Source organism: Gadus macrocephalus, chromosome 4 (genome assembly GCF_031168955.1).
Source record: "Gadus macrocephalus chromosome 4, ASM3116895v1".
Taxonomy (NCBI): Eukaryota; Metazoa; Chordata; class Actinopteri; order Gadiformes; family Gadidae; genus Gadus; species Gadus macrocephalus.
Window position 1 is genome coordinate 23,926,391 of NC_082385.1, and position 26,824 is coordinate 23,953,214.

The following is a 26,824-nucleotide window of genomic DNA, read 5'->3' on the forward strand; positions in this document are numbered from 1 at the left end:
TTTTGTCAACTAGTTTGTTATTTTGGCCGTGTTCTGGTCTGTTCTGATGTTTGTGTTCTCTTGCTCTCCAACTAACCAAAGGAATTAACATGCCGTCGAAGATGGTAAGTGTTTTGTGTTATAAGCATGCTTCATTTAAGCTGTCGTTCAAGGATTTGGCGTGTGAAATACCACAGAGGCTTAGATACAGGTTCACATGCCACATCTTTGATTGACCAGTGATATTCTTACTATATACTTATATTGCTTCTGTGCTTTACCTGTTCTCAGATGCTTAAACGATTTGTGTTATTACATTTCAAATACACAACAATTCAAAATTGAATGAAAAATGTTTAGTCTGTGCTACCAGTTAGCTGCAAAGACAACAGGTAAAGTCAGATTGCAAAGCATAAGAAACTTAAATGTGTGAGGAAAATGACACTGATTGTTTTTACAGCTCACAGGACGAAGCCACCAGCTACTGCTGCTAGACCTGCAGAACCGGATGACCCCACTGTGACTGCTGCGAAAGGTTATTATATTTGTTTCCTTCCCACTTCATCCTGGATGTCATTCAGATTGCATGACATTTATATGTTTTCCTTTTAATCCCATAGCCACAGCGAAGGCCCTGTTGCCGGTCCCTGCCCAGCTGCTCGCCATTGCCCCAGAGCTCGGGATAAGAGAGCAGGAGCCCGATGTGTTGAAACAAAGTATGACAGTAGTGCTCTTATACCTCCAGTGTATCTCACATAAATATCAGTTTCTTTCTGATTAATCACATTTTCATTCATTTATATGAATGTAACAAAACATGTTTTGTTACAACTTTTTTCCAAAGCACACAGAAAGGCAGTCTCCCGCAGTCCTTTGGAGTCTGGAATAAGAGCAGGTCCATCTCTTCCTAAAAGTAAATGTTTTATTTTCTTAAATGCTCTGAGAAATTATATCTTAAGCACATGTTGCCAACACTTTCCTGTTTGTATCTCACCATCCTAGATACATCATCCCTACTGAGTATTGCCCCTGTGGAAGCACAGGGAGACACTGTCCATGATGAAGGTAAGAATTCTTAACACTAGTTTAACCATGTCCATTGATATAGAGCTCGATTTTATTTCCTTGTACTCTGAATATACTGTAGTGTTTTATATGTTTGTGTTTTACAGCTCCACCATGTCCTGCGCCTCCTGTCAGGCAGCCAGCAGCCCCAGGCTACAATCAGGATGTTGCACAGTGGAACTGCTCCCATCAGCAGCAGATCTGGATGAAGACTGAGCTTGAGACATTGGGTCTGTGGCCAGGGTCACGTCCAGTACGTCACCCAATGAACATGATTACCCTGTGGCGCTATCCACCTCAGCCTGAGCTCATAGACAATATTGCTGCACTGCCTTCGCCCAAATATTTTCAGCTCCACCCGTTCTTCATTTGGAAGCCGGAGCATGCGATCATGGAGAGGGTGAGGAACAATTTTGTCCTGCCCTGCCTTCATGGTTGTCCCAACCCTCAGGTAGCTTCTTCTGGTGTTGGACGGCCCAGAGTGATCATCGGCACCAGTGGTCAGTACTATCTTTTTGCTTCACGGCTCACCTGTAAAGCCTGTAAGAGGTACTGGCATGCTGACAAACCCCAATGGCTGGAGATGTTGCCAAAACGCTTCAATAACATTGTGCCAGCCTTCCTGACGCACAAAAAAGCCATCTGCAAATCGGTGATGGATGAGCTGAGACGCAGTGGCAGATCACCGGAGGACATGACCAAGCAGCTGACAGAGGCGGTCCATCTTAAGTATGAGCGAGCTCATCTGGCCTACCTGCTGAGTGTGCAGAACATCAGGGATGCTGAGGAAGGAGCCTACGGCCAGAAGACCATCACTGGGCACCTCAGACAGGCAGACACTCCAGCTTCATTCGGGGGATATTCAGATGCTGATGGCTGGCGGGGAGTGTCTCTTTCTTCGCACTACCTGGTCAACTGCCAGGTCCAGGAGTATCAGAGGCAGGAGCAGCTCCTCACACTACTGCTGCAGGGGACCTTTGGACGGGCACTGAGGTCGGATCACACTCGGAAAGTGGCGAGGAAGGTCGTGCTGTCGTCTGGCACCATGTCTTCCTACGCCATCATGAATGAGAACTGGATGATCCTGAGCTGGGTGATGCTGCAGTCAGAGTGTGATCGGTCCCTTCATCTGGTGTATCAGGGACTGGCTCAACGCTACACTGCAGCTGGAGTGGAGAAGGCATGCTGCCACTGGGTGGACAGGTATAAAGTGTTTATGTTTAAAAATGTACTAGACTTACACACGTTTGTTTGATTTCACCCATTTATTCCATTTTGCACAGTTTATTGTGTCATCTGACTAATCTGAGATACAAATATAAAGAAATGGAATTCTAAAATAGAATAGAAAGATCTAGTTTTTTTAATATTGTAAATAGATGAATAGTCTAATAGTATTTCATCCAAAAATATATATTTTTCGACTGCAATAAAATGTGTTTTTAATGTTTTAGGGACTGCTGTGCTGCCTTCAAGGTCCTGGACACCAGAGCTCAGGAGCACCTGTCATGGGACTGCTGGAAGACCACAGAGGCTATAGTCACAGAGGCCACCTCTGGAAACCTCGCCAACACAAGTGCCGCAAGGAACAAGTTTAATGTAGACATTAGCATCAAGTTAGACTTGTTTCATTGTATGCGCCGGCTTACCAGAGAGTGTGTGTCAGAGCATCATCCTCTGTACAGCTCCTTCTGCCAGTTCCTCTCTGCAGCCTTTCTCGTTGTGGACCAGGGGGATCTCGAGAGACTGAAGGACGCTTACACCTTCTGTGGAATCTCTCCTGCCAATCCAACCAAGCAGCACATGAGAGATCACTGCAGGACACAGGTGCCACAGCCCAGAGAACTGCTGCAGAGAGTGGAAGACGTCCTCCATCACTTCCACCTGGCAAAGGACGTGAATGATGTGCTCCTCTATAAGGCCTCCATGTTCAAGGTGTGGAGGATTCAGCGGATACACATCTTAAGAGGCTGCTTGAGTGACCCTGAGGTGGAGGAGGGGATCCTCTACAGATACGGTGGCACCTTGCAGCTTAATTACACCAAGGGCGAAGGAGCGGCTGTACCTGTTTGGATCCCTGTTAGAGGCACGTCTCAGCAGGAGGGCTTCCACTGTCACCAGGCCCAGTGGGTGACTGGCAACCGGGTGTCCACTGAGCTCTTCCAGGCCCAGGCCATGACTGGAGTGGTGCGCTGGAACTTTCAGAGGCTTGTGGACCTGAAGCAGCCTGGTGTGGAGCTGCCAGCTGTGTTTGACCCCCTGCTCATTTGGGAACTGAACGCAGCCTGTCAAAGGGTGACAGGGGTGCGAAAATACCCAGCTCTGCACATCTCAAACAGGGACACAGGGGAGAGATTCGGGCTGCAGTACGTGGAGCCAGGCTGTCGTCCTGTGGTTTTAAACTGGGACAAACACAGGACACAGCACAACACCTCTGCTGCTGTAACCGTGGCAACACAGCTGCACTCCTCTGCCCTGGATGAGGTGCATGACATTGTTGCGGGCACAGACTCTCAGGTAATCCAGATGAATCACACACTGTCAATTTCCAACCCACTGACAGAATGACTGACTGACTCAATCATTACATTTGATGCTGTATTTCAGGAGACCAGTGATGGCACTGTCCAGGACAACCCAGTGGGAGCAGTGCCGATCCTCAGTTTCCAGCCACCTATGCCAGCATCTGCCACGGCCAAAGAAGAGCCTCACCCTTTGATGGATACAGGTTACCCACCTACCATTCCTCATGCACAACAGTTAACTGTTAAAAACAACTTCACACATGGCTACTGTATACAATTAGCTTGTAATAATAACATAAACAATATAATAAACATATGCTTTATTCCTTAGACCTGCGAGGGGTAGCGCCACTGCCCATATCCTCCTCTCCTCGAGCCGCCCGCACTGGACCCATTAAGACGGGAGGCCTGGTTCAAGTCCTGGACCACGGCCGGTGGACGGCCCCCATGAGAGCAGCCATCGATGGGCTTCTGGCTAAACATCATGGAGCCAAAGCTCTTCTGAAGAGGGTGGATGCGGAATATGCTGCCATGGTGCAGAGGGCGTGCACGGATCCCAACAGCCTCCTTCATCCGACCACAGGCCAGCATATCTCCAGATATGTCAAGCATCTGGCCAAGCTGAAAAACACCAGCTCCTCTCTCAACACCAGCCCAGAGAAGGTTTTGGAGACTCAGCAGCTGTGGCAGAGTTTGACCACAGGCAGCAAAACAGTCTGTGTACCCGTCACAGCCCTGCCTCCTGCGACCGTCAACCCTCCAGCTGTGGCTCCCCCCCCCCCGGAGGAGTCACTGAGCCGGGCCACAGTGGAGAAGATCGTGTCAGAGATCCTCCAGAAACAACAGCAGCAACAACCAAGGCAGGAGAGAAAGGTGCCCAGAAACTGTTTGTCCTGTGGTCAGCCAAAGTCCAGGTACCTTGGCGATGGGTCCACTGTTCACTTTTTTTTTCAGTCCCCTGAGGTGAAGTACTTTTACTGCTCCCAACGGGTCTTTAAAATGTATAGAGAGGAAGGCCTCAAAGACCCCAGGATGTCTTTTGTGGACTTTGCTGCCTCCCCCTTTTTTGCCAGGGAGCTTGAGGCTGTAAAAGAGAGGAGTGCAGCGTGGAAGAAGGTGGCAGAGGAGAGGACAAAGCGAAAGTCTGCAGTGCAGCTTCCAACAGGTCGCCTGTGCAGATTCTGTCACCAACCACTAAAGCAGGGTCCTGGCAGCCCTCATGTCCATGCCTGTTTCCCTGACATCCCAGGGAAATACATTTACTGCCCCTCCAGAGTGTTGTCCCTTTACAAGGACAAGGGCATGGTCAAGGAGATGACCTGGATGGAGTTCCAGCAGTCAGACTTTTTTGAGGCAGAAAGGGTCCGATGGGTTTCAGAGAAGAGGAGTTGAGGAGGAATAATAGTCCTCTTTTCTGAAATTAAATGATTAGACCTTGACTAATCATTTCATAATATCATATATGTTTACACTTTCTATTAAATATATTCTGTACATTTGTATTGTTCCTTTGCTTATATATTATCTCAGTTTGGACTTTGGGTGTTTAATAACTAATAGTCCACTTTTCTATAATATTGTATATGTTTACACTTTTTTGTAAATATATTCTGTACATTTGAATTGTTCCTATGCATACATATTATCTTGATTTATCTTCAATATCAGTTTGGACTTTGGGTGTTTAATAACTTATAGTCCTCTTTTCTATAATATTGTATATGTTTACACTTTTTAGTAAATATGTTCTGTACATTTGCATTGTTCCTTTGCTTGCATATTAACTTTATTTATCTTCAATGTCAGTTTGGATTTTGGGTGTTTAATTATTCAGCTCGTGTTCATGTACAATTAAATATGACACTTTCATCGAAGGGCAGCAACTTGTTTCTGGATTATTTGCTTCGTGGAGCATATTGTGGTGCCTTTCATGCATAATTTATATAATTTAAATATTTTTAAATGTTTTTATTATCATTAAGTTCAATTCAAACGTTTCAAGAAACAGTAAGTAAAAGTAGAATTATTATTTATCCTTTAATAACAAAGTCTTACTATCATATTATCGTCAAAGATTAATTATTTCCACATGTCCAAAAAGTGATTAAAATTCACATAGGCCTACAAAGTTGAAAATAGTTGTAAAGGAATTGTTTCGGATCATCTACACATGCTGTAGAAAGAATATAAGAGTGTTCTAAATCAAATAAGAGTTTGGTTTGTTTGGCTAACGTGGGATTCAAACCACCTCCTCTGGGAGACGCTCCTGCTCGACAAAGAGTTCTTCGACCGATCCGCGGCATTTTCTTCCTCGCTTCTGATTGGCTAGTAAGCGTTCTACGGCTATACGCGGCTGGCCCCCGCGTGACAGGCGGGGATACTGACCACTATACTAACGAGGAGCTCTGTAAATTCCAATTCCTCAACACGTCCAAGAACTTTGACGTCTACAAGTGGAAACGTGAGTCTGACCTATTCATTTCTGGGGGCACAACTTCTTGAGCTAACAAGCGTTGGTGTTTCATTGGTAGAATTACCTGTCATGCATGAAGCCCTGGTCTGCAACATTGGAAAGTATCTGGGCTGCATTGTAGTGCACCTGCTGCTGAATCTCTGGCTGATTGCAGGCAAAGGTATAAGGCTGGGTCATTTGCGTGACCAAAACAAATTGGCTCTTTTCGTTCGGACTGAGTTAAACCAAGAATCTTCACATTCCTGGTTTCATGCATGGCCAAAGGATACTGACCACTGTACTAATGAGGGGCTGTGGTGTTCTAGTATTTCTTAAAGTGAGCAAGCACTATGAGTCCTGCAGGTGGAAATGTGTCTTGAGAGGATTTTGTGAGCCAAAGTGGGACTAAAAGCGAGCATTGGTGGTTCAATGGTAGAATTCTCGCCTGCCTCGCGCGAGGCCCGGGTTCGATTCCCGGCCAATGCAGTGCATAATTATTATGAATTCTTAAAACGCAACTTAAACACAGTGTGTGAATGGTCACATCTCATGGAACATCAAACTGAGCGGGCGAACCTAACTTAACAGATCGTCTGAAATAAATAGTTCTTGACGACAGTGATTTCACTTTTCGTAAGGTGACCTCAAAACTCCCTTCAGAAGTGGGACTCAAACCCACACTTCCAGACGAGACTGCGACCTGATCGCAGCACCTTAGACCGGCCATCCTGACACAAACTAAAAAGTGTACCAGAGTGAACAGTGGGTTCAATTTCGTTAAACTTGTCAAGTTATCAATGACCTCGTCTTGCCCACAGACACCTCAAATAACGCCAGGTTGAATGTGTTCGGCACTGTGGGTAAATATCCCTAACTCCCCATCGGGGAATTGAACCCCGGTCTCCCGCGTGACAGGCTGTGATACTGACCACTATTCTAACGAGGAACTCCGTGAATATACGTTCCTCAACACGTCCAAGAACTTTGAAGACTACAGGTGGAAACGTGAGTCTGACCTATTCATTTCTGGGGGCACAACTTCTTGAGCTAACAAGCGTTGGTGTTTCATTGGTAGAATTACCTGTCATGCATGAAGCCCTGGTCTGCAACATTGGAAAGTATCTGGGCTACATTGTAGTGCACCTGCTGCTGAATCTCTGGCTGATTGCAGGCAAAGGTATAAGGCTGGGTCATTTGCGTGACCAAAACAAATTGGCTCTTTTCGTTCGGACTGAGTTAAACCAAGAATCTTCACATTCCTGGTTTCCTGCACGGCCAAAGGATACTGACCACTGTACTAATGAGGGGCTGTGGTGTTCTAGTATTTCTTAAAGTGAGCAAGCACTATGAGTCCTGCAGGTGGAAATGTGTCTTGAGAGGATTTTGTGAGCCAAAGTGGGACTAAAAGCGAGCATTGGTGGTTCAATGGTAGAATTCTCGCCTGCCTCGCGCGAGGCCCGGGTTCGATTCCCGGCCAATGCAGTGCATAATTATTATGAATTCTTAAAACGCAACTTAAACACAGTGTGTGAATGGTCACATCTCATGGAACATCAAACTGAGCGGGCGAACCTAACTTAACAGATCGTCTGAAATAAATAGTTCTTGACGACAGTGATTTCACTTTTCGTAAGGTGACCTCAAAACTCCCTTCAGAAGTGGGACTCAAACCCACACTTCCAGACGAGACTGCGACCTGATCGCAGCACCTTAGACCGGCCATCCTGACACAAACTAAAAAGTGTACCAGAGTGAACAGTGGGTTCAATTTCGTTAAACTGGTCAAGTTATCAATGACCTCGTCTTGCCCACAGACACCTCAAATAACGCCAGGTTGAATGTGTTTGGCACTGTGGGTAAAAATCCCTAACTCCCCGTCGGGGAATTGAACCCCGGTCTCCCGCGTGACAGGCGGGGATACTGACCACTATACTAACGAGGAGCTCTGTAAATTCCAATTCCTCAACACGTCCAAGAACTTTGACGTCTACAAGTGGAAACGTGAGTCTGACCTATTCATTTCTGGGGGCACAACTTCTTGAGCTAACAAGCGTTGGTGTTTCATTGGTAGAATTACCTGTCATGCATGAAGCCCTGGTCTGCAACATTGGAAAGTATCTGGGCTGCATTGTAGTGCACCTGCTGCTGAATCTCTGGCTGATTGCAGGCAAAGGTATAAGGCTGGGTCATTTGCGTGACCAAAACAAATTGGCTCTTTTCGTTCGGACTGAGTTAAACCAAGAATCTTCACATTCCTGGTTTCATGCATGGCCAATGGATACTGACCACTGTACTAATGAGGGGCTGTGGTGTTCTAGTATTTCTTAAAGTGAGCAAGCACTATGAGTCCTGCAGGTGGAAATGTGTCTCGAGAGGATTTTGTGAGCCAAAGAGTGACTAAAAGCGAGCATTGGTGGTTCAGTGGTAGAATTCTCGCCTGCCACGCGGGAGGCCCGGGTTCGATTCCCGGCCAATGCAGTGCATAATTATTATGAATTCTTAAAACGCAACTTAAACACAATGTGTGAATTGTCACATCTCATGGAACATCAAACTGAGCGGGCGAACCTAACTTAACAGATCGTCTGAAATAAATAGTTCTTGACGACAGTGATTTCACTTTTCGTAAGGTGACCTCAAAACTCCCTTCAGAAGTGGGACTCAAACCCACACTTCCAGACGAGACTGTGACCTGATCGCAGCACCTTAGACCGGCCATCCTGACACAAACTAAAAAGTGTCCCAGAGTGAATAGTGGGTGCAATTTCGTTAAACTTGTCAAGTTATCAATGGCCTCGTCTTGCCCACAGACACCTCATGCATCTCAAATAACGCCAGGTTGAATGTGTTTGGCACTGTGGGTAAAAATCCCTAACTCCCCGTCGGGGAATTGAACCCCGGTCTCCCGCGTGACAGGCGGGGATACTGACCACTATACTAACGAGGAGCTCTGTAAATTCCAATTCCTCAACACGTCCAAGAACTTTGACGTCTACAAGTGGAAACGTGAGTCTGACCTATTCATTTCTGGGGGCACAACTTCTTGAGCTAACAAGCGTTGGTGTTTCATTGGTAGAATTACCTGTCATGCAAGAATCTTCACATTCCTGGTTTCATGCATGGCCAAAGGATACTGACCACTGTACTAATGAGGGGCTGTGGTGTTCTAGTATTTCTTAAAGTGAGCAAGCACTATGAGTCCTGCAGGTGGAAATGTGTCTTGAGAGGATTTTGTGAGCCAAAGTGGGACTAAAAGCGAGCATTGGTGGTTCAATGGTAGAATTCTCGCCTGCCTCGCGCGAGGCCCGGGTTCGATTCCCGGCCAATGCAGTGCATAATTATTATGAATTCTTAAAACGCAACTTAAACACAGTGTGTGAATGGTCACATCTCATGGAACATCAAACTGAGCGGGCGAACCTAACTTAACAGATCGTCTGAAATAAATAGTTCTTGACGACAGTGATTTCACTTTTCGTAAGGTGACCTCAAAACTCCCTTCAGAAGTGGGACTCAAACCCACACTTCCAGACGAGACTGCGACCTGATCGCAGCACCTTAGACCGGCCATCCTGACACAAACTAAAAAGTGTACCAGAGTGAACAGTGGGTTCAATATCGTTAAACTTGTCAAGTTATCAATGGCCTCGTCTTGCCCACAGACACCTCATGCATCTCAAATAACGCCAGGTTGAATGTGTTCGGCACTGTGGGTAAATATCCCTAACTCCCCATCGGGGAATTGAACCCCGGTCTCCCGCGTGACAGGCGGGGATACTGACCACTATACTAACGAGGAACTCTGTGGATATACGTTCCTCAACACGTCCAAGAACTTTGAAGACTACAGGTGGAAACGTGAGTCTGACCTATTCATTTCTGGGGGCACAACTTCTTGAGCTAACAAGCGTTGGTGTTTCATTGGTAGAATTACCTGTCATGCATGAAGCCCTGGTCTGCAACATTGGAAAGTATCTGGGCTGCATTGTAGTGCACCTGCTGCTGAATCTCTGGCTGATTGCAGGCAAAGGTATAAGGCTGGGTCATTTGCGTGACCAAAACAAATTGGCTCTTTTCGTTCGGACTGAGTTAAACCAAGAATCTTCACATTCCTGGTTTCATGCATGGCCAAAGGATACTGACCACTGTACTAATGAGGGGCTGTGGTGTTCTAGTATTTCTTAAAGTGAGCAAGCACTATGAGTCCTGCAGGTGGAAATGTGTCTTGAGAGGATTTTGTGAGCCAAAGTGGGACTAAAAGCGAGCATTGGTGGTTCAATGGTAGAATTCTCGCCTGCCTCGCGCGAGGCCCGGGTTCGATTCCCGGCCAATGCAGTGCATAATTATTATGAATTCTTAAAACGCAACTTAAACATAGTGTGTGAATGGTCACATCTCATGGAACATCAAACTGAGCGGGCGAACCTGACTTAACAGATCGTCTGAAATAAATAGTTCTTGACGACAGTGATTTCACTTTTCGTAAGGTGACCTCAAAACTCCCTTCAGAAGTGGGACTCAAACCCACACTTCCAGACGAGACTGCGACCTGATCGCAGCACCTTAGACCGGCCATCCTGACACAAACTAAAAAGTGTACCAGAGTGAACAGTGGGTTCAATTTCGTTAAACTTGTCAAGTTATCAATGACCTCGTCTTGCCCACAGACACCTCAAATAACGCCAGGTTGAATGTGTTCGGCACTGTGGGTAAATATCCCTAACTCCCCATCGGGGAATTGAACCCCGGTCTCCCGCGTGACAGGCGGGGATACTGACCACTATACTAATGAGTCTGACCTATTCATTTCTGGGGGCACAACTTCTTGAGCTAACAAGCGTTGGTGTTTCATTGGTCGAATTACCTGTCATGCATGAAGCCCTGGTCTGCAACATTGGAAAGTATCTGGGCTGCATTGTAGTGCACCTGCTGCTGAATCTCTGGCTGATTGCAGGCAAAGGTAGAAGGCTGGGTCATTTGCGTGACCAAAACAAATTGGCTCTTTTCGTTCGGACTGAGTTAAACCAAGAATCTTCACATTCCTGGTTTCATGCATGGCCAATGGATACTGACCACTGTACTAATGAGGGGCTGTGGTGTTCTAGTATTTCTTAAAGTGAGCAAGCACTATGAGTCCTGCAGGTGGAAATGTGTCTTGAGAGGATTTTGTGAGCCAAAGTGGGACTAAAAGCGAGCATTGGTGGTTCAATGGTAGAATTCTCGCCTGCCTCGCGCGAGGCCCGGGTTCGATTCCCGGCCAATGCAGTGCATAATTATTATGAATTCTTAAAACGCAACTTAAACACAGTGTGTGAATGGTCACATCTCATGGAACATCAAACTGAGCGGGCGAACCTAACTTAACAGATCGTCTGAAATAAATAGTTCTTGACGACAGTGATTTCACTTTTCGTAAGGTGACCTCAAAACTCCCTTCAGAAGTGGGACTCAAACCCACACTTCCAGACGAGACTGCGACCTGATCGCAGCACCTTAGACCGGCCATCCTGACACAAACTAAAAAGTGTACCAGAGTGAACAGTGGGTTCAATATCGTTAAACTTGTCAAGTTATCAATGGCCTCGTCTTGCCCACAGACACCTCATGCATCTCAAATAACGCCAGGTTGAATGTGTTCGGCACTGTGGGTAAATATCCCTAACTCCCCATCGGGGAATTGAACCCCGGTCTCCCGCGTGACAGGCGGGGATACTGACCACTATACTAACGAGGAACTCTGTGGATATACGTTCCTCAACACGTCCAAGAACTTTGAAGACTACAGGTGGAAACGTGAGTCTGACCTATTCATTTCTGGGGGCACAACTTCTTGAGCTAACAAGCGTTGGTGTTTCATTGGTAGAATTACCTGTCATGCATGAAGCCCTGGTCTGCAACATTGGAAAGTATCTGGGCTGCATTGTAGTGCACCTGCTGCTGAATCTCTGGCTGATTGCAGGCAAAGGTATAAGGCTGGGTCATTTGCGTGACCAAAACAAATTGGCTCTTTTCGTTCGGACTGAGTTAAACCAAGAATCTTCACATTCCTGGTTTCATGCATGGCCAAAGGATACTGACCACTGTACTAATGAGGGGCTGTGGTGTTCTAGTATTTCTTAAAGTGAGCAAGCACTATGAGTCCTGCAGGTGGAAATGTGTCTTGAGAGGATTTTGTGAGCCAAAGTGGGACTAAAAGCGAGCATTGGTGGTTCAATGGTAGAATTCTCGCCTGCCTCGCGCGAGGCCCGGGTTCGATTCCCGGCCAATGCAGTGCATAATTATTATGAATTCTTAAAACGCAACTTAAACACAGTGTGTGAATGGTCACATCTCATGGAACATCAAACTGAGCGGGCGAACCTAACTTAACAGATCGTCTGAAATAAATAGTTCTTGACGACAGTGATTTCACTTTTCGTAAGGTGACCTCAAAACTCCCTTCAGAAGTGGGACTCAAACCCACACTTCCAGACGAGACTGCGACCTGATCGCAGCACCTTAGACCGGCCATCCTGACACAAACTAAAAAGTGTACCAGAGTGAACAGTGGGTTCAATTTCGTTAAACTTGTCAAGTTATCAATGACCTCGTCTTGCCCACAGACACCTCAAATAACGCCAGGTTGAATGTGTTCGGCACTGTGGGTAAATATCCCTAACTCCCCAACGGGGAATTGAACCCCGGTCTCCCGCGTGACAGGCGGGGATACTGACCACTATACTAACGAGGAACTCTGTGGATATACGTTCCTCAACACGTCCAAGAACTTTGAAGACTACAGGTGGAAACGTGAGTCTGACCAATTCATTTCTGGGGGCACAACTTCTTGAGCTAACAAGCGTTGGTGTTTCATTGGTAGAATTACCTGTCATGCATGAAGCCCTGGTCTGCAACATTGGAAAGTATCTGGGCTGCATTGTAGTGCACCTGCTGCTGAATCTCTGGCTGATTGCAGGCAAAGGTATAAGGCTGGGTCATTTGCGTGACCAAAACAAATTGGCTCTTTTCGTTCGGACTGAGTTAAACCAAGAATCTTCACATTCCTGGTTTCATGCATGGCCAATGGATACTGACCACTGTACTAATGAGGGGCTGTGGTGTTCTAGTATTTCTTAAAGTGAGCAAGCACTATGAGTCCTGCAGGTGGAAATGTGTCTTGAGAGGATTTTGTGAGCCAAAGTGGGACTAAAAGCGAGCATTGGTGGTTCAATGGTAGAATTCTCGCCTGCCTCGCGCGAGGCCCGGGTTCGATTCCCGGCCAATGCAGTGCATAATTATTATGAATTCTTAAAACGCAACTTAAACACAGTGTGTGAATGGTCACATCTCATGGAACATCAAACTGAGCGGGCAAACCTAACTTAACAGATCGTCTGAAATAAATAGTTCTTGACGACAGTGATTTCACTTTTCGTAAGGTGACCTCAAAACTCCCTTCAGAAGTGGGACTCAAACCCACACTTCCAGACGAGACTGTGACCTGATCGCAGCACCTTAGACCGGCCATCCTGACACAAACTAAAAAGTGTCCCAGAGTGAATAGTGGGTGCAATTTCGTTAAACTTGTCAAGTTATCAATGGCCTCGTCTTGCCCACAGACACCTCATGCATCTCAAATAACGCCAGGTTGAATGTGTTCGGCACTGTGGGTAAAAATCCCTAACTCCCCGTCGGGGAATTGAACCCCGGTCTCCCGCGTGACAGGCGGGGATACTGACCACTATACTAACGAGGAGCTCTGTAAATTCCAATTCCTCAACACGTCCAAGAACTTTGACGTCTACAAGTGGAAACGTGAGTCTGACCTATTCATTTCTGGGGGCACAACTTCTTGAGCTAACAAGCGTTGGTGTTTCATTGGTAGAATTACCTGTCATGCATGAAGCCCTGGTCTGCAACATTGGAAAGTATCTGGGCTGCATTGTAGTGCACCTGCTGCTGAATCTCTGGCTGATTGCAGGCAAAGGTATATGGCTGGGTCATTTGCGAATAACGCCAGGTTCAAATAACGCCAGGTTGAATGTGTTCGCCACTGTGGGTAAATATCCCTAACTCCCCATCGGGGAATTGAACCCCGGTCTCCCGCGTGACAGGCGGGGATACTGACCACGATACTAACGAGGAACTCTGTTGATATACGTTCCTCAACACGTCCAAGAACTTTGAAGACTACAGGTGGAAACGTGAGTCTGACCAATTCATTTCTGGGGGCACAACTTCTTGAGCTAACAAGCGTTGGTGTTTCATTGGTAGAATTACCTGTCATGCATGAAGCCCTGGTCTGCAACATTGGAAAGTATCTGGGCTGCATTGTAGTGCACCTGCTGCTGAATCTCTGGCTGATTGCAGGCAAAGGTATAAGGCTGGGTCATTTGCGTGACCAAAACAAATTGGCTCTTTTCGTTCGGACTGAGTTAAACCAAGAATCTTCACATTCCTGGTTTCATGCATGGCCAAAGGATACTGACCACTGTACTAATGAGGGGCTGTGGTGTTCTAGTATTTCTTAAAGTGAGCAAGCACTATGAGTCCTGCAGGTGGAAATGTGTCTTGAGAGGATTTTGAGAGCCAAAGTGGGACTAAAAGCGAGCATTGGTGGTTCAATGGTAGAATTCTCGCCTGCCTCGCGCGAGGCCCGGGTTCGATTCCCGGCCAATGCAGTGCATAATTATTATGAATTCTTAAAACGCAACTTAAACACAGTGTGTGAATGGTCACATCTCATGGAACATCAAACTGAGCGGGCAAACCTAACTTAACAGATCGTCTGAAATAAATAGTTCTTGACGACAGTGATTTCACTTTTCGTAAGGTGACCTCAAAACTCCCTTCAGAAGTGGGACTCAAACCCACACTTCCAGACGAGACTGTGACCTGATCGCAGCACCTTAGACCGGCCATCCTGACACAAACTAAAAAGTGTCCCAGAGTGAATAGTGGGTGCAATTTCGTTAAACTTGTCAAGTTATCAATGGCCTCGTCTTGCCCACAGACACCTCATGCATCTCAAATAACGCCAGGTTGAATGTGTTCGGCACTGTGGGTAAAAATCCCTAACTCCCCTTCGGGGAATTGAACCCCGGTCTCCCGCGTGACAGGCGGGGATACTGACCACTATACTAACGAGGAGCTCTGTAAATTCCAATTCCTCAACACGTCCAAGAACTTTGACGTCTACAAGTGGAAACGTGAGTCTGACCTATTCATTTCTGGGGGCACAACTTCTTGAGCTAACAAGCGTTGGTGTTTCATTGGTAGAATTACCTGTCATGCATGAAGCCCTGGTCTGCAACATTGGAAAGTATCTGGGCTGCATTGTAGTGCACCTGCTGCTGAATCTCTGGCTGATTGCAGGCAAAGGTATAAGGCTGGGTCATTTGCGTGACCAAAACAAATTGGCTCTTTTCGTTCGGACTGAGTTAAACCAAGAATCTTCACATTCCTGGTTTCATGCATGGCCAATGGATACTGACCACTGTACTAATGAGGGGCTGTGGTGTTCTAGTATTTCTTAAAGTGAGCAAGCACTATGAGTCCTGCAGGTGGAAATGTGTCTTGAGAGGATTTTGAGAGCCAAAGTGGGACTAAAAGCGAGCATTGGTGGTTCAATGGTAGAATTCTCGCCTGCCTCGCGCGAGGCCCGGGTTCGATTCCCGGCCAATGCAGTGCATAATTATTATGAATTCTTAAAACGCAACTTAAACACAGTGTGTGAATGGTCACATCTCATGGAACATCAAACTGAGCGGGCAAACCTAACTTAACAGATCGTCTGAAATAAATAGTTCTTGACGACAGTGATTTCACTTTTCGTAAGGTGACCTCAAAACTCCCTTCAGAAGTGGGACTCAAACCCACACTTCCAGACGAGACTGTGACCTGATCGCAGCACCTTAGACCGGCCATCCTGACACAAACTAAAAAGTGTCCCAGAGTGAATAGTGGGTGCAATTTCGTTAAACTTGTCAAGTTATCAATGGCCTCGTCTTGCCCACAGACACCTCATGCATCTCAAATAACGCCAGGTTGAATGTGTTCGGCACTGTGGGTAAAAATCCCTAACTCCCCTTCGGGGAATTGAACCCCGGTCTCCCGCGTGACAGGCGGGGATACTGACCACTATACTAACGAGGAGCTCTGTAAATTCCAATTCCTCAACACGTCCAAGAACTTTGACGTCTACAAGTGGAAACGTGAGTCTGACCTATTCATTTCTGGGGGCACAACTTCTTGAGCTAACAAGCGTTGGTGTTTCATTGGTAGAATTACCTGTCATGCATGAAGCCCTGGTCTGCAACATTGGAAAGTATCTGGGCTGCATTGTAGTGCACCTGCTGCTGAATCTCTGGCTGATTGCAGGCAAAGGTATAAGGCTGGGTCATTTGCGTGACCAAAACAAATTGGCTCTTTTCGTTCGGACTGAGTTAAACCAAGAATCTTCACATTCCTGGTTTCATGCATGGCCAATGGATACTGACCACTGTACTAATGAGGGGCTGTGGTGTTCTAGTATTTCTTAAAGTGAGCAAGCACTATGAGTCCTGCAGGTGGAAATGTGTCTTGAGAGGATTTTGTGAGCCAAAGTGGGACTAAAAGCGAGCATTGGTGGTTCAATGGTAGAATTCTCGCCTGCCTCGCGCGAGGCCCGGGTTCGATTCCCGGCCAATGCAGTGCATAATTATTATGAATTCTTAAAACGCAACTTAAACACAGTGTGTGAATGGTCACATCTCATGGAACATCAAACTGAGCGGGCAAACCTAACTTAACAGATCGTCTGAAATAAATAGTTCTTGACGACAGTGATTTCACTTTTCGTAAGGTGACCTCAAAACTCCCTTCAGAAGTGGGACTCAAACCCACACTTCCAGACGAGACTGTGACCTGATCGCAGCACCTTAGACCGGCCATCCTGACACAAACTAAAAAGTGTCCCAGAGTGAATAGTGGGTGCAATTTCGTTAAACTTGTCAAGTTATCAATGGCCTCGTCTTGCCCACAGACACCTCATGCATCTCAAATAACGCCAGGTTGAATGTGTTCGGCACTGTGGGTAAAAATCCCTAACTCCCCGTCGGGGAATTGAACCCCGGTCTCCCGCGTGACAGGCGGGGATACTGACCACTATACTAACGAGGAGCTCTGTAAATTCCAATTCCTCAACACGTCCAAGAACTTTGACGTCTACAAGTGGAAACGTGAGTCTGACCTATTCATTTCTGGGGGCACAACTTCTTGAGCTAACAAGCGTTGGTGTTTCATTGGTAGAATTACCTGTCATGCATGAAGCCCTGGTCTGCAACATTGGAAAGTATCTGGGCTGCATTGTAGTGCACCTGCTGCTGAATCTCTGGCTGATTGCAGGCAAAGGTATAAGGCTGGGTCATTTGCGTGACCAAAACAAATTGGCTCTTTTCGTTCGGACTGAGTTAAACCAAGAATCTTCACATTCCTGGTTTCATGCATGGCCAATGGATACTGACCACTGTACTAATGAGGGGCTGTGGTGTTCTAGTATTTCTTAAAGTGAGCAAGCACTATGAGTCCTGCAGGTGGAAATGTGTCTTGAGAGGATTTTGTGAGCCAAAGTGGGACTAAAAGCGAGCATTGGTGGTTCAATGGTAGAATTCTCGCCTGCCTCGCGCGAGGCCCGGGTTCGATTCCCGGCCAATGCAGTGCATAATTATTATGAATTCTTAAAACGCAACTTAAACACAGTGTGTGAATGGTCACATCTCATGGAACATCAAACTGAGCGGGCAAACCTAACTTAACAGATCGTCTGAAATAAATAGTTCTTGACGACAGTGATTTCACTTTTCGTAAGGTGACCTCAAAACTCCCTTCAGAAGTGGGACTCAAACCCACACTTCCAGACGAGACTGTGACCTGATCGCAGCACCTTAGACCGGCCATCCTGACACAAACTAAAAAGTGTCCCAGAGTGAATAGTGGGTGCAATTTCGTTAAACTTGTCAAGTTATCAATGGCCTCGTCTTGCCCACAGACACCTCATGCATCTCAAATAACGCCAGGTTGAATGTGTTCGGCACTGTAGGTAAATATCCCTAACTCCCGTCGGGGAATTGAACCCCGGTCTCCCGCGTGACAGGCGTGGATACTGACCACTATACTAACAAGGAACTCTTCAAATATACGTTCCTCAACACGTCCAAGAACTTTGAAGACTACAGGTGGAAACGTGAGTCTGACCAATTCATTTCTGGGGGCACAACTTCTTGAGCTAACAAGCGTTGGTGTTTCATTGGTAGAATTACCTGTCATGCATGAAGCCCTGGTCTGCAACATTGGAAAGTATCTGGGCTGCATTGTAGTGCACCTGCTGCTGAATCTCTGGCTGATTGCAGGCAAAGGTATAAGGCTGGGTCATTTGCGTGACCAAAACAAATTGGCTCTTTTCGTTCGGACTGAGTTAAACCAAGAATCTTCACATTCCTGGTTTCATGCATGGCCAATGGATACTGACCACTGTACTAATGAGGGGCTGTGGTGTTCTAGTATTTCTTAAAGTGAGCAAGCACTATGAGTCCTGCAGGTGGAAATGTGTCTCGAGAGGATTTTGTGAGCCAAAGTGGGACTATAAGCGAGCATTGGTGGTTCAGTGGTAGAATTCTCGCCTGCCACGCCGGAGGCCCGGGTTCGATTCCCGGCCAATGCAGTGCATAATTATTATGAATTCATAAAACGCAACTTAAACACAGTGTGTGAATGGTCACATCTCATGGAACATCAAACTGAGCGGGCGAACCTAACTTAACAGATCGTCTGAAATAAATAGTTCTTGACGACAGTGATTTCACTTTTCGTAAGGTGACCTCAAAACTCCCTTCAGAAGTGGGACTCAAACCCACACTTCCAGACGAGACTGTGACCTGATCGCAGCACCTTAGACCGGCCATCCTGACACAAACTAAAAAGTGTCCCAGAGTGAATAGTGGGTGCAATTTCGTTAAACTTGTCAAGTTATCAATGGCCTCTTCTTGCCCACAGACACCTCATATAACGCCAGGTTGAATGTGTTCGGCACTGTGGGTAAAATTCCCTTACTCCCCGTCGGGGAATTGAACCCCGGTCTCCCGCGTGACAGGCGGGGATACTGACCACTATTCTAACGAGGAACTCCGTGAATATACGTTCCTCAACACGTCCGAGAACTTTGACGTCTACAGGTGGAAACGTGAGTCTGACCAATTCATTTCTGGGGGCACAAATTCTTGAGCTAACAAGCGTTGGTGTTTCATTGGTAGAATTACCTGTCATGCATGAAGCCCTGGTCTGCAACATTGGAAAGTATCTGGGCTGCATTGTAGTGCACCTGCTGCTGAATCTCTGGCTGATTGCAGGCAAAGGTATAAGGCTGGGTCATTTGCGTGACCAAAACAAATAGGCTCTTTTCGTTCGGACTGAGTTAAACCAAGAATCTTCACATTCCTGGTTTCATGCATGGCCAATGGATACTGACCACTGTACTAATGAGGGGCTGTGGTGTTCTAGTATTTCTTAAAGTGAGCAAGCACTATGAGTCCTGCAGGTGGAAATGTGTCTTGAGAGGATTTTGTGAGCCAAAGTGGGACTAAAAGCGAGCATTGGTGGTTCAGTGGTAGAATTCTCGCCTGCCACGCGGGAGGCCCGGGTTCGATTCCCGGCCAATGCAGTGCATAATTATTATGAATTCTTAAAACGCAACTTAAACACAGTGTGTGAATGGTCACATCTCATGGAACATCAAACTGAGCGGGCGAACCTAACTTAACAGATCGTCTGAAATAAATAGTTCTTGACGACAGTGATTTCACTTTTCGTAAGGTGACCTCAAAACTCCCTTCAGAAGTGGGACTCAAACCCACACTTCCAGACGAGACTGCGACCTGATCGCAGCACCTTAGACCGGCCATCCTGACACAAACTAAAAAGTGTCCCAGAGTGAATAGTGGGTGCAATTTCGTTAAACTTGTCAAGTTATCAATGGCCTCGTCTTGCCCACAGACACCTCATGCATCTCAAATAACGCCAGGTTGAATGTGTTCGGCACTGGGGGTAAAAATCCCTAACTCCCCGTCGGGGAATTGAACCCCGGTCTCCCGCGTGACAGGCGGGGATACTGACCACTATACTAACGAGGAGCTCTGTAAATTCCAATTCCTCAACACGTCCAAGAACTTTGAAGACTACAGGTGGAAACGTGAGTCTGACCAATTCATTTCTGGGGGCACAACTTCTTGAGCTAACAAGCGTTGGTGTTTCATTGGTAGAATTACCTGTCATGCATGAAGCCCTGGTCTGCAACATTGGAAAGTATCTGGGCTGCATTGTAGTGCACCTGCTGCTGAATCTCTGGCTGATTGCAGGCAAAGGTATAAGGCTGGGTCATTTGCGAATAACGCCAGGTTCAAATAACGCCAGGTTGAATGTGTTCGGCACTGTGGGTAAATATCCCTAACTCCCGTCGGGGAATTGAACCCCGGTCTCCCGCGTGACAGGCGGGGATACTGACCACTATACTAACAAGGAACTCTGCAAATATACGTTCCTCAACACGTCCAAGAACTTTGAAGACTACAGGTGGAAACGTGAGTCTGACCAATTCATTTCTGGGGGCACAACTTCTTGAGCTAACAAGCGTTGGTGTTTCATTGGTAGAATTACCTGTCATGCATGAAGCCCTGGTCTGCAACATTGGAAAGTATCTGGGCTGCATTGTAGTGCACCTGCTGCTGAATCTCTGGCTGATTGCAGGCAAAGGTATAAGGCTGGGTCATTTGCGTGACCAAAACAAATTGGCTCTTTTCGTTCGGACTGAGTTAAACCAAGAATCTTCACATTCCTGGTTTCATGCATGGCCAATGGATACTGACCACTGTACTAATGAGGGGCTGTGGTGTTCTAGTATTTCTTAAAGTGAGCAAGCACTATGAGTCCTGCAGGTGGAAATGTGTCTTGAGAGGATTTTGTGAGCCAAAGTGGGACTAAAAGCGAGCATTGGTGGTTCAGTGGTAGAATTCTCGCCTGCCACGCGGGAGGCCCGGGTTCGATTCCCGGCCAATGCAGTGCATAATTTTTATGAATTCTTAAAACGCAACTTAAACACAGTTTGTGAATGGTCACATCTCATGGAACATCAAACTGAGCGGGGGAACCTAACTTAACAGATCGTCTGAAATAAATAGTTCTTGACGACAGTGATTTCACTTTTCGTAAGGTGACCTCAAAACTCCCTTCCGAAGTGGGACTCAAACCCACACTTCCAGACGAGACTGCGACCTGATCGCAGCACCTTAGACCGATTGGCCATCCTGACACAAATTAAAAAGTGTACCAGCGTGAATAGTGGGTTCAATTTCGTTAAACTTGTCAAGTTATCAATGGCCTCGTCTTGCCCACAGACACCTCATGCATCTCAAATAACGCCAGGTTGAATGTGTTCAGCACTGTGGGTAAATATCCCTAACTCCCCATCGGGGAATTGAACCCCGGTCTCCCGCGTGACAGGCGGGGATACTGACCACTATACTAACAAGGAACTCTGCAAAAATACGATCCTCAACACGTCCAAGAACTTTGAAGACTACAGGTGGAAACGTGAGTCTGACCAATTCATTTCTGGGGGCACAACTTCTTGAGCTAACAAGCGTTGGTGTTTCATTGGTAGTGCACCTGCTGCTGAATCTCTGGCTGATTGCAGGCAAAGGTATAAGGCTGGGTCATTTGCGAATAACGCCAGGTTCAAATAACGCCAGGTTGAATGTGTTCGGCACTGTGGGTAAATATCCCTAACTCCCGTCGGGGAATTGAACTGCATTGGGCTGCATTGTAGTGCACCTGCTGCTGAATCTCTGGCTGATTGCAGGCAAAGGTATAAGGCTGGGTCATTTGCGTGACCAAAACAAATTGGCTCTTTTCGTTCGGACTGAGTTAAACCAAGAATCTTCACATTCCTGGTTTCATGCATGGCCAATGGATACTGACCACTGTACTAATGAGGGGCTGTGGTGTTCTAGTATTTCTTAAAGTGAGCAAGCACTATGAGTCCTGCAGGTGGAAATGTGTCTTGAGAGGATTTTGTGAGCCAAAGTGGGACTAAAAGCGAGCATTGGTGGTTCAGTGGTAGAATTCTCGCCTGCCACGCGGGAGGCCCGGGTTCGATTCCCGGCCAATGCAGTGCATAATTTTTATGAATTCTTAAAACGCAACTTAAACACAGTTTGTGAATGGTCACATCTCATGGAACATCAAACTGAGCGGGGGAACCTAACTTAACAGATCGTCTGAAATAAATAGTTCTTGACGACAGTGATTTCACTTTTCGTAAGGTGACCTCAAAACTCCCTTCCGAAGTGGGACTCAAACCCACACTTCCAGACGAGACTGCGACCTGATCGCAGCACCTTAGACCGATTGGCCATCCTGACACAAATTAAAAAGTGTACCAGAGTGAATAGTGGGTTCAATTTCGTTAAACTTGTCAAGTTATCAATGGCCTCGTCTTGCCCACAGACACCTCATGCATCTCAAATAACGCCAGGTTGAATGTGTTCAGCACTGTGGGTAAATATCCCTAACTCCCCATCGGGGAATTGAACCCCGGTCTCCCGCGTGACAGGCGGGGATACTGACCACTATACTAACAAGGAACTCTGCAAAAATACGATCCTCAACACGTCCAAGAACTTTGAAGACTACAGGTGGAAACGTGAGTCTGACCAATTCATTTCTGGGGGCACAACTTCTTGAGCTAACAAGCGTTGGTGTTTCATTGGTAGAATTACCTGTCATGCATGAAGCCCTGGTCTGCAACATTGGAAAGTATCTGGGCTGCATTGTAGTGCACCTGCTGCTGAATCTCTGGCTGATTGCAGGCAAAGGTATAAGGCTGGGTCATTTGCGTGACCAAAACAAATTGGCTCTTTTCGTTCGGACTGAGTTAAACCACGAATCTTCACATTCCTGGTTTCATGCATGGCCAATGGATACTGACCACTGTACTAATGAGGGGCTGTGGTGTTCTAGTATTTCTTAAAGTGAGCAAGCACTATGAGTCCTGCAGGTGGAAATGTGTCTTGAGAGGATTTTGTGAGCCAAAGTGGGACTAAAAGCGAGCATTGGTGGTTCAATGGTAGAATTCTCGCCTGTCTCGCGCGAGGCCAGGGTTCGATTCCCGGCCAATGCAGTGCATAATTATTATGAATTCTTAAAACGCAACTTAAACACAGTGTGTGAATGGTCACATCTCATGGAACATCAAACTGAGCGGGCAAACCTAACTTAACAGATCGTCTGAAATAAATAGTTCTTGACGACAGTGATTTCACTTTTCGTAAGGTGACCTCAAAACTCCCTTCAGAAGTGGGACTCAAACCCACACTTCCAGACGAGACTGCGACCTGATCGCAGCACCTTAGACCGGCCATCCTGACACAAACTAAAAAGTGTCCCAGAGTGAATAGTGGGTTCAATTTCGTTAAACTTGTCAAGTTATCAATGGCCTCGTCTTGCCCACAGACACCTCATGCATCTCAAATAACGCCAGGTTGAATGTGTTCGGCACTGTGGGTAAAAATCCCTAACTCCCCGTCGGGGAATTGAACCCCGGTCTCCCGCGTGACAGGCGGGGATACTGACCACTATACTAACAAGGAACTCTTCAAATATACGTTCCTCAACACGTCCAAGAACTTTGAAGACTACAGGTGGAAACGTGAGTCTGACCAATTCATTTCTGGGGGCACAACTTCTTGAGCTAACAAGCGTTGGTGTTTCATTGGTAGAATTACCTGTCATGCATGAAGCCCTGGTCTGCAACATTGGAAAGTATCTGGGCTGCATTGTAGTGCACCTGCTGCTGAATCTCTGGCTGATTGCAGGCAAAGGTATAAGGCTGGGTCATTTGCGTGACCAAAACAAATTGGCTCTTTTCGTTCGGACTGAGTTAAACCAAGAATCTTCACATTCCTGGTTTCATGCATGGCCAATGGATACTGACCACTGTACTAATGAGGGGCTGTGGTGTTCTAGTATTTCTTAAAGTGAGCAAGCACTATGAGTCCTGCAGGTGGAAATGTGTCTCGAGAGGATTTTGTGAGCCAAAGTGGGACTATAAACGAGCATTGGTGGTTCAGTGGTAGAATTCTCGCCTGCCACGCGGGAGGCCCGGGTTCGATTCCCGGCCAATGCAGTGCATAATTATTATGAATTCATAAAACGCAACTTAAACACAGTGTGTGAATGGTCACATCTCATGGAACATCAAACTGAGCGGGCGAACCTAACTTAACAGATCGTCTGAAATAAATAGTTCTTGACGACAGTGATTTCACTTTTCGTAAGGTGACCTCAAAACTCCCTTCAGAAGTGGGACTCAAACCCACACTTCCAGACGAGACTGTGACCTGATCGCAGCACCTTAGACCGGCCATCCTGACACAAACTAAAAAGTGTCCCAGAGTGAATAGTGGGTGCAATTTCGTTAAACTTGTCAAGTTATCAATGGCCTCGTCTTGCCCACAGACACCTCATATAACGCCAGGTTGAATGTGTTCGGCACTGTGGGTAAAATTCCCTTACTCCCCGTCGGGGAATTGAACCCCGGTCGCCCGCGTGACAGGCGGGGATACTGACCACTATTCTAACGAGGAACTCCGTGAATATACGTTCCTCAACACGTCCGAGAACTTTGACGTCTACAGGTGGAAACGTGAGTCTGACCAATTCATTTCTGGGGGCACAAATTCTTGAGCTAACAAGCGTTGGTGTTTCATTGGTAGAATTACCTGTCATGCATGAAGCCCTGGTCTGCAACATTGGAAAGTATCTGGGCTGCATTGTAGTGCACCTGCTGCTGAATCTCTGGCTGATTGCAGGCAAAGGTATAAGGCTGGGTCATTTGCGTGACCAAAACAAATAGGCTCTTTTCGTTCGGACTGAGTTAAACCAAGAATCTTCACATTCCTGGTTTCATGCATGGCCAATGGATACTGACCACTGTACTAATGAGGGGCTGTGGTGTTCTAGTATTTCTTAAAGTGAGCAAGCACTATGAGTCCTGCAGGTGGAAATGTGTCTTGAGAGGATTTTGTGAGCCAAAGTGGGACTAAAAGCGAGCATTGGTGGTTCAGTGGTAGAATTCTCGCCTGCCACGCGGGAGGCCCGGGTTCGATTCCCGGCCAATGCAGTGCATAATTATTATGAATTCTTAAAACGCAACTTAAACACAGTTTGTGAATGGTCACATCTCATGGAACATCAAACTGAGCGGGCGAACCTAACTTAACAGATCGTCTGAAATAAATAGTTCTTGACGACAGTGATTTCACTCTTCGTAAGGTGACCTCAAAACTCCCTTCAGAAGTGGGACTCAAACCCACACTTCCAGACGAGACTGCGACCTGATCGCAGCACCTTAGACCGATCGGCCATCCTGACACAAATTAAAAAGTGTACCAGAGTGAATAGTGGGTTCAATTTCGTTAAACTTGTCAAGTTATCAATGGCCTCGTCTTGCCCACAGACACCTCATATAACGCCAGGTTGAATGCGTTCAGCACTGTGGGTAAATATCCCTAACTCCCCGTCGGGGAATAGAACCCCGATCTCCCGCGTGACAGGCGGGGATACTGACCACTATACTAACGAGGAGCTCTGTAAATTCCAATTCCTCAACACGTCCAAGAACTTTGACGTCTACAAGTGGAAACGTGAGTCTGACCAATTCATTTCTGGGGGCACAAATTCTTGAGCTAACAAGCGTTGGTGTTTCATTGGTAGAATTACCTGTCATGCATGAAGCCCTGGTCTGCAACATTGGAAAGTATCTGGGCTGCATTGTAGTGCACCTGCTGCTGAATCTCTGGCTGATTGCAGGCAAAGGTATAAGGCTGGGTCATTTGCGAATAACGCCAGGTTCAAATAACGCCAGGTTGAATGTGTTCGGCACTGTGGGTTAATATCCCTAACTCCCGTCGGGGAATTGAACCCCGGTCTCCCGCGTGACAGGCGGGGATACTGACCACTATACTAACAAGGAACTCTGCAAATATACGTTCCTCAACACGTCCAAGAACTTTGAAGACTACAGGTGGAAACGTGAGTCTGACCAATTCATTTCTGGGGGCACAACTTCTTGAGCTAACAAGCGTTGGTGTTTCATTGGTAGAATTACCTGTCATGCATGAAGCCCTGGTCTGCAACATTGGAAAGTATCTGGGCTGCATTGTAGTGCACCTGCTGCTGAATCTCTGGCTGATTGCAGGCAAAGGTATAAGGCTGGGTCATTTGCGTGACCAAAACAAATTGGCTCTTTTCGTTCGGACTGAGTTAAACCAAGAATCTTCACATTCCTGGTTTCATGCATGGCCAATGGATACTGACCACTGTACTAATGAGGGGCTGTGGTGTTCTAGTATTTCTTAAAGTGAGCAAGCACTATGAGTCCTGCAGGTGGAAATGTGTCTTGAGAGGATTTTGTGAGCCAAAGTGGGACTAAAAGCGAGCATTGGTGGTTCAGTGGTAGAATTCTCGCCTGCCACGCGGGAGGCCCGGGTTCGATTCCCGGCCAATGCAGTGCATAATTATTATGAATTCTTAAAACGCAACTTAAACACAGTTTGTGAATGGTCACATCTCATGGAACATCAAACTGAGCGGGCGAACCTAACTTAACAGATCGTCTGAAATAAATAGTTCTTGACGACAGTGATTTCACTCTTCGTAAGGTGACCTCAAAACTCCCTTCAGAAGTGGGACTCAAACCCACACTTCCAGACGAGACTGCGACCTGATCGCAGCA

At 46.6% G+C, this 26,824-nt stretch overlaps 1 protein-coding gene and 12 non-coding genes across 13 annotated transcripts; 8 read left to right on the plus strand and 5 right to left on the minus strand.

Moving 5' to 3' along the window:
- The first annotated feature begins 118 nt into the window (after nucleotides 1–118).
- LOC132456377 (uncharacterized) lies at nucleotides 119–5,192 on the plus strand. Its single transcript, XM_060050722.1, has 8 exons — nucleotides 119–514; nucleotides 600–695; nucleotides 824–892; nucleotides 982–1,044; nucleotides 1,152–2,247; nucleotides 2,499–3,561; nucleotides 3,652–3,772; nucleotides 3,901–5,192. The coding sequence occupies exons 1-8, from the start codon at nucleotides 418–420 to the stop codon at nucleotides 4,959–4,961; spliced, it is 3,666 nt and encodes a 1,221-aa protein (XP_059906705.1). The 5' UTR covers nucleotides 119–417; the 3' UTR covers nucleotides 4,962–5,192.
- A 2,699-nt stretch (nucleotides 5,193–7,891) lies between these two features.
- trnad-guc (transfer RNA aspartic acid (anticodon GUC)) lies at nucleotides 7,892–7,963 on the minus strand. The gene has a single exon. It is a non-coding gene; the product is annotated as a tRNA-Asp (tRNA).
- A 465-nt stretch (nucleotides 7,964–8,428) lies between these two features.
- Nucleotides 8,429–8,499, plus strand: trnag-gcc (transfer RNA glycine (anticodon GCC)). Its single transcript has one exon. It is a non-coding gene; the product is annotated as a tRNA-Gly (tRNA).
- Nucleotides 8,500–8,896: 397 nt separating this feature from the next.
- On the minus strand, nucleotides 8,897–8,968 carry trnad-guc (transfer RNA aspartic acid (anticodon GUC)). Its single transcript has one exon. It is a non-coding gene; the product is annotated as a tRNA-Asp (tRNA).
- Nucleotides 8,969–13,684: 4,716 nt separating this feature from the next.
- trnad-guc (transfer RNA aspartic acid (anticodon GUC)) lies at nucleotides 13,685–13,756 on the minus strand. The gene has a single exon. It is a non-coding gene; the product is annotated as a tRNA-Asp (tRNA).
- A 3,332-nt stretch (nucleotides 13,757–17,088) lies between these two features.
- trnad-guc (transfer RNA aspartic acid (anticodon GUC)) lies at nucleotides 17,089–17,160 on the minus strand. The gene has a single exon. It is a non-coding gene; the product is annotated as a tRNA-Asp (tRNA).
- Nucleotides 17,161–19,625: 2,465 nt separating this feature from the next.
- On the plus strand, nucleotides 19,626–19,696 carry trnag-gcc (transfer RNA glycine (anticodon GCC)). Its single transcript has one exon. It is a non-coding gene; the product is annotated as a tRNA-Gly (tRNA).
- A 397-nt stretch (nucleotides 19,697–20,093) lies between these two features.
- trnad-guc (transfer RNA aspartic acid (anticodon GUC)) lies at nucleotides 20,094–20,165 on the minus strand. Its single transcript has one exon. It is a non-coding gene; the product is annotated as a tRNA-Asp (tRNA).
- An 853-nt stretch (nucleotides 20,166–21,018) lies between these two features.
- On the plus strand, nucleotides 21,019–21,089 carry trnag-gcc (transfer RNA glycine (anticodon GCC)). The gene has a single exon. It is a non-coding gene; the product is annotated as a tRNA-Gly (tRNA).
- Nucleotides 21,090–22,129: 1,040 nt separating this feature from the next.
- On the plus strand, nucleotides 22,130–22,200 carry trnag-gcc (transfer RNA glycine (anticodon GCC)). The gene has a single exon. It is a non-coding gene; the product is annotated as a tRNA-Gly (tRNA).
- A 1,943-nt stretch (nucleotides 22,201–24,143) lies between these two features.
- On the plus strand, nucleotides 24,144–24,214 carry trnag-gcc (transfer RNA glycine (anticodon GCC)). Its single transcript has one exon. It is a non-coding gene; the product is annotated as a tRNA-Gly (tRNA).
- Nucleotides 24,215–25,139: 925 nt separating this feature from the next.
- Nucleotides 25,140–25,210, plus strand: trnag-gcc (transfer RNA glycine (anticodon GCC)). Its single transcript has one exon. It is a non-coding gene; the product is annotated as a tRNA-Gly (tRNA).
- A 1,317-nt stretch (nucleotides 25,211–26,527) lies between these two features.
- trnag-gcc (transfer RNA glycine (anticodon GCC)) lies at nucleotides 26,528–26,598 on the plus strand. The gene has a single exon. It is a non-coding gene; the product is annotated as a tRNA-Gly (tRNA).
- Nucleotides 26,599–26,824: the final 226 nt, after the last annotated feature.

Excerpts from the sequence above, each read along its gene's own strand:
- LOC132456377 (XM_060050722.1), top strand. The coding sequence starts at position 418 with ATGACACTGATTGTTTTTACAGCTCACAGGACGAAGCCACCAGCTACT. Across the intron at positions 696-823 it reads GCCCGATGTGTTGAAACAAA|CACACAGAAAGGCAGTCTCC; the intron begins GTATGACAGTAG and ends TTTTTTCCAAAG. Across the intron at positions 1,045-1,151 it reads AGACACTGTCCATGATGAAG|CTCCACCATGTCCTGCGCCT; the intron begins GTAAGAATTCTT and ends TGTGTTTTACAG.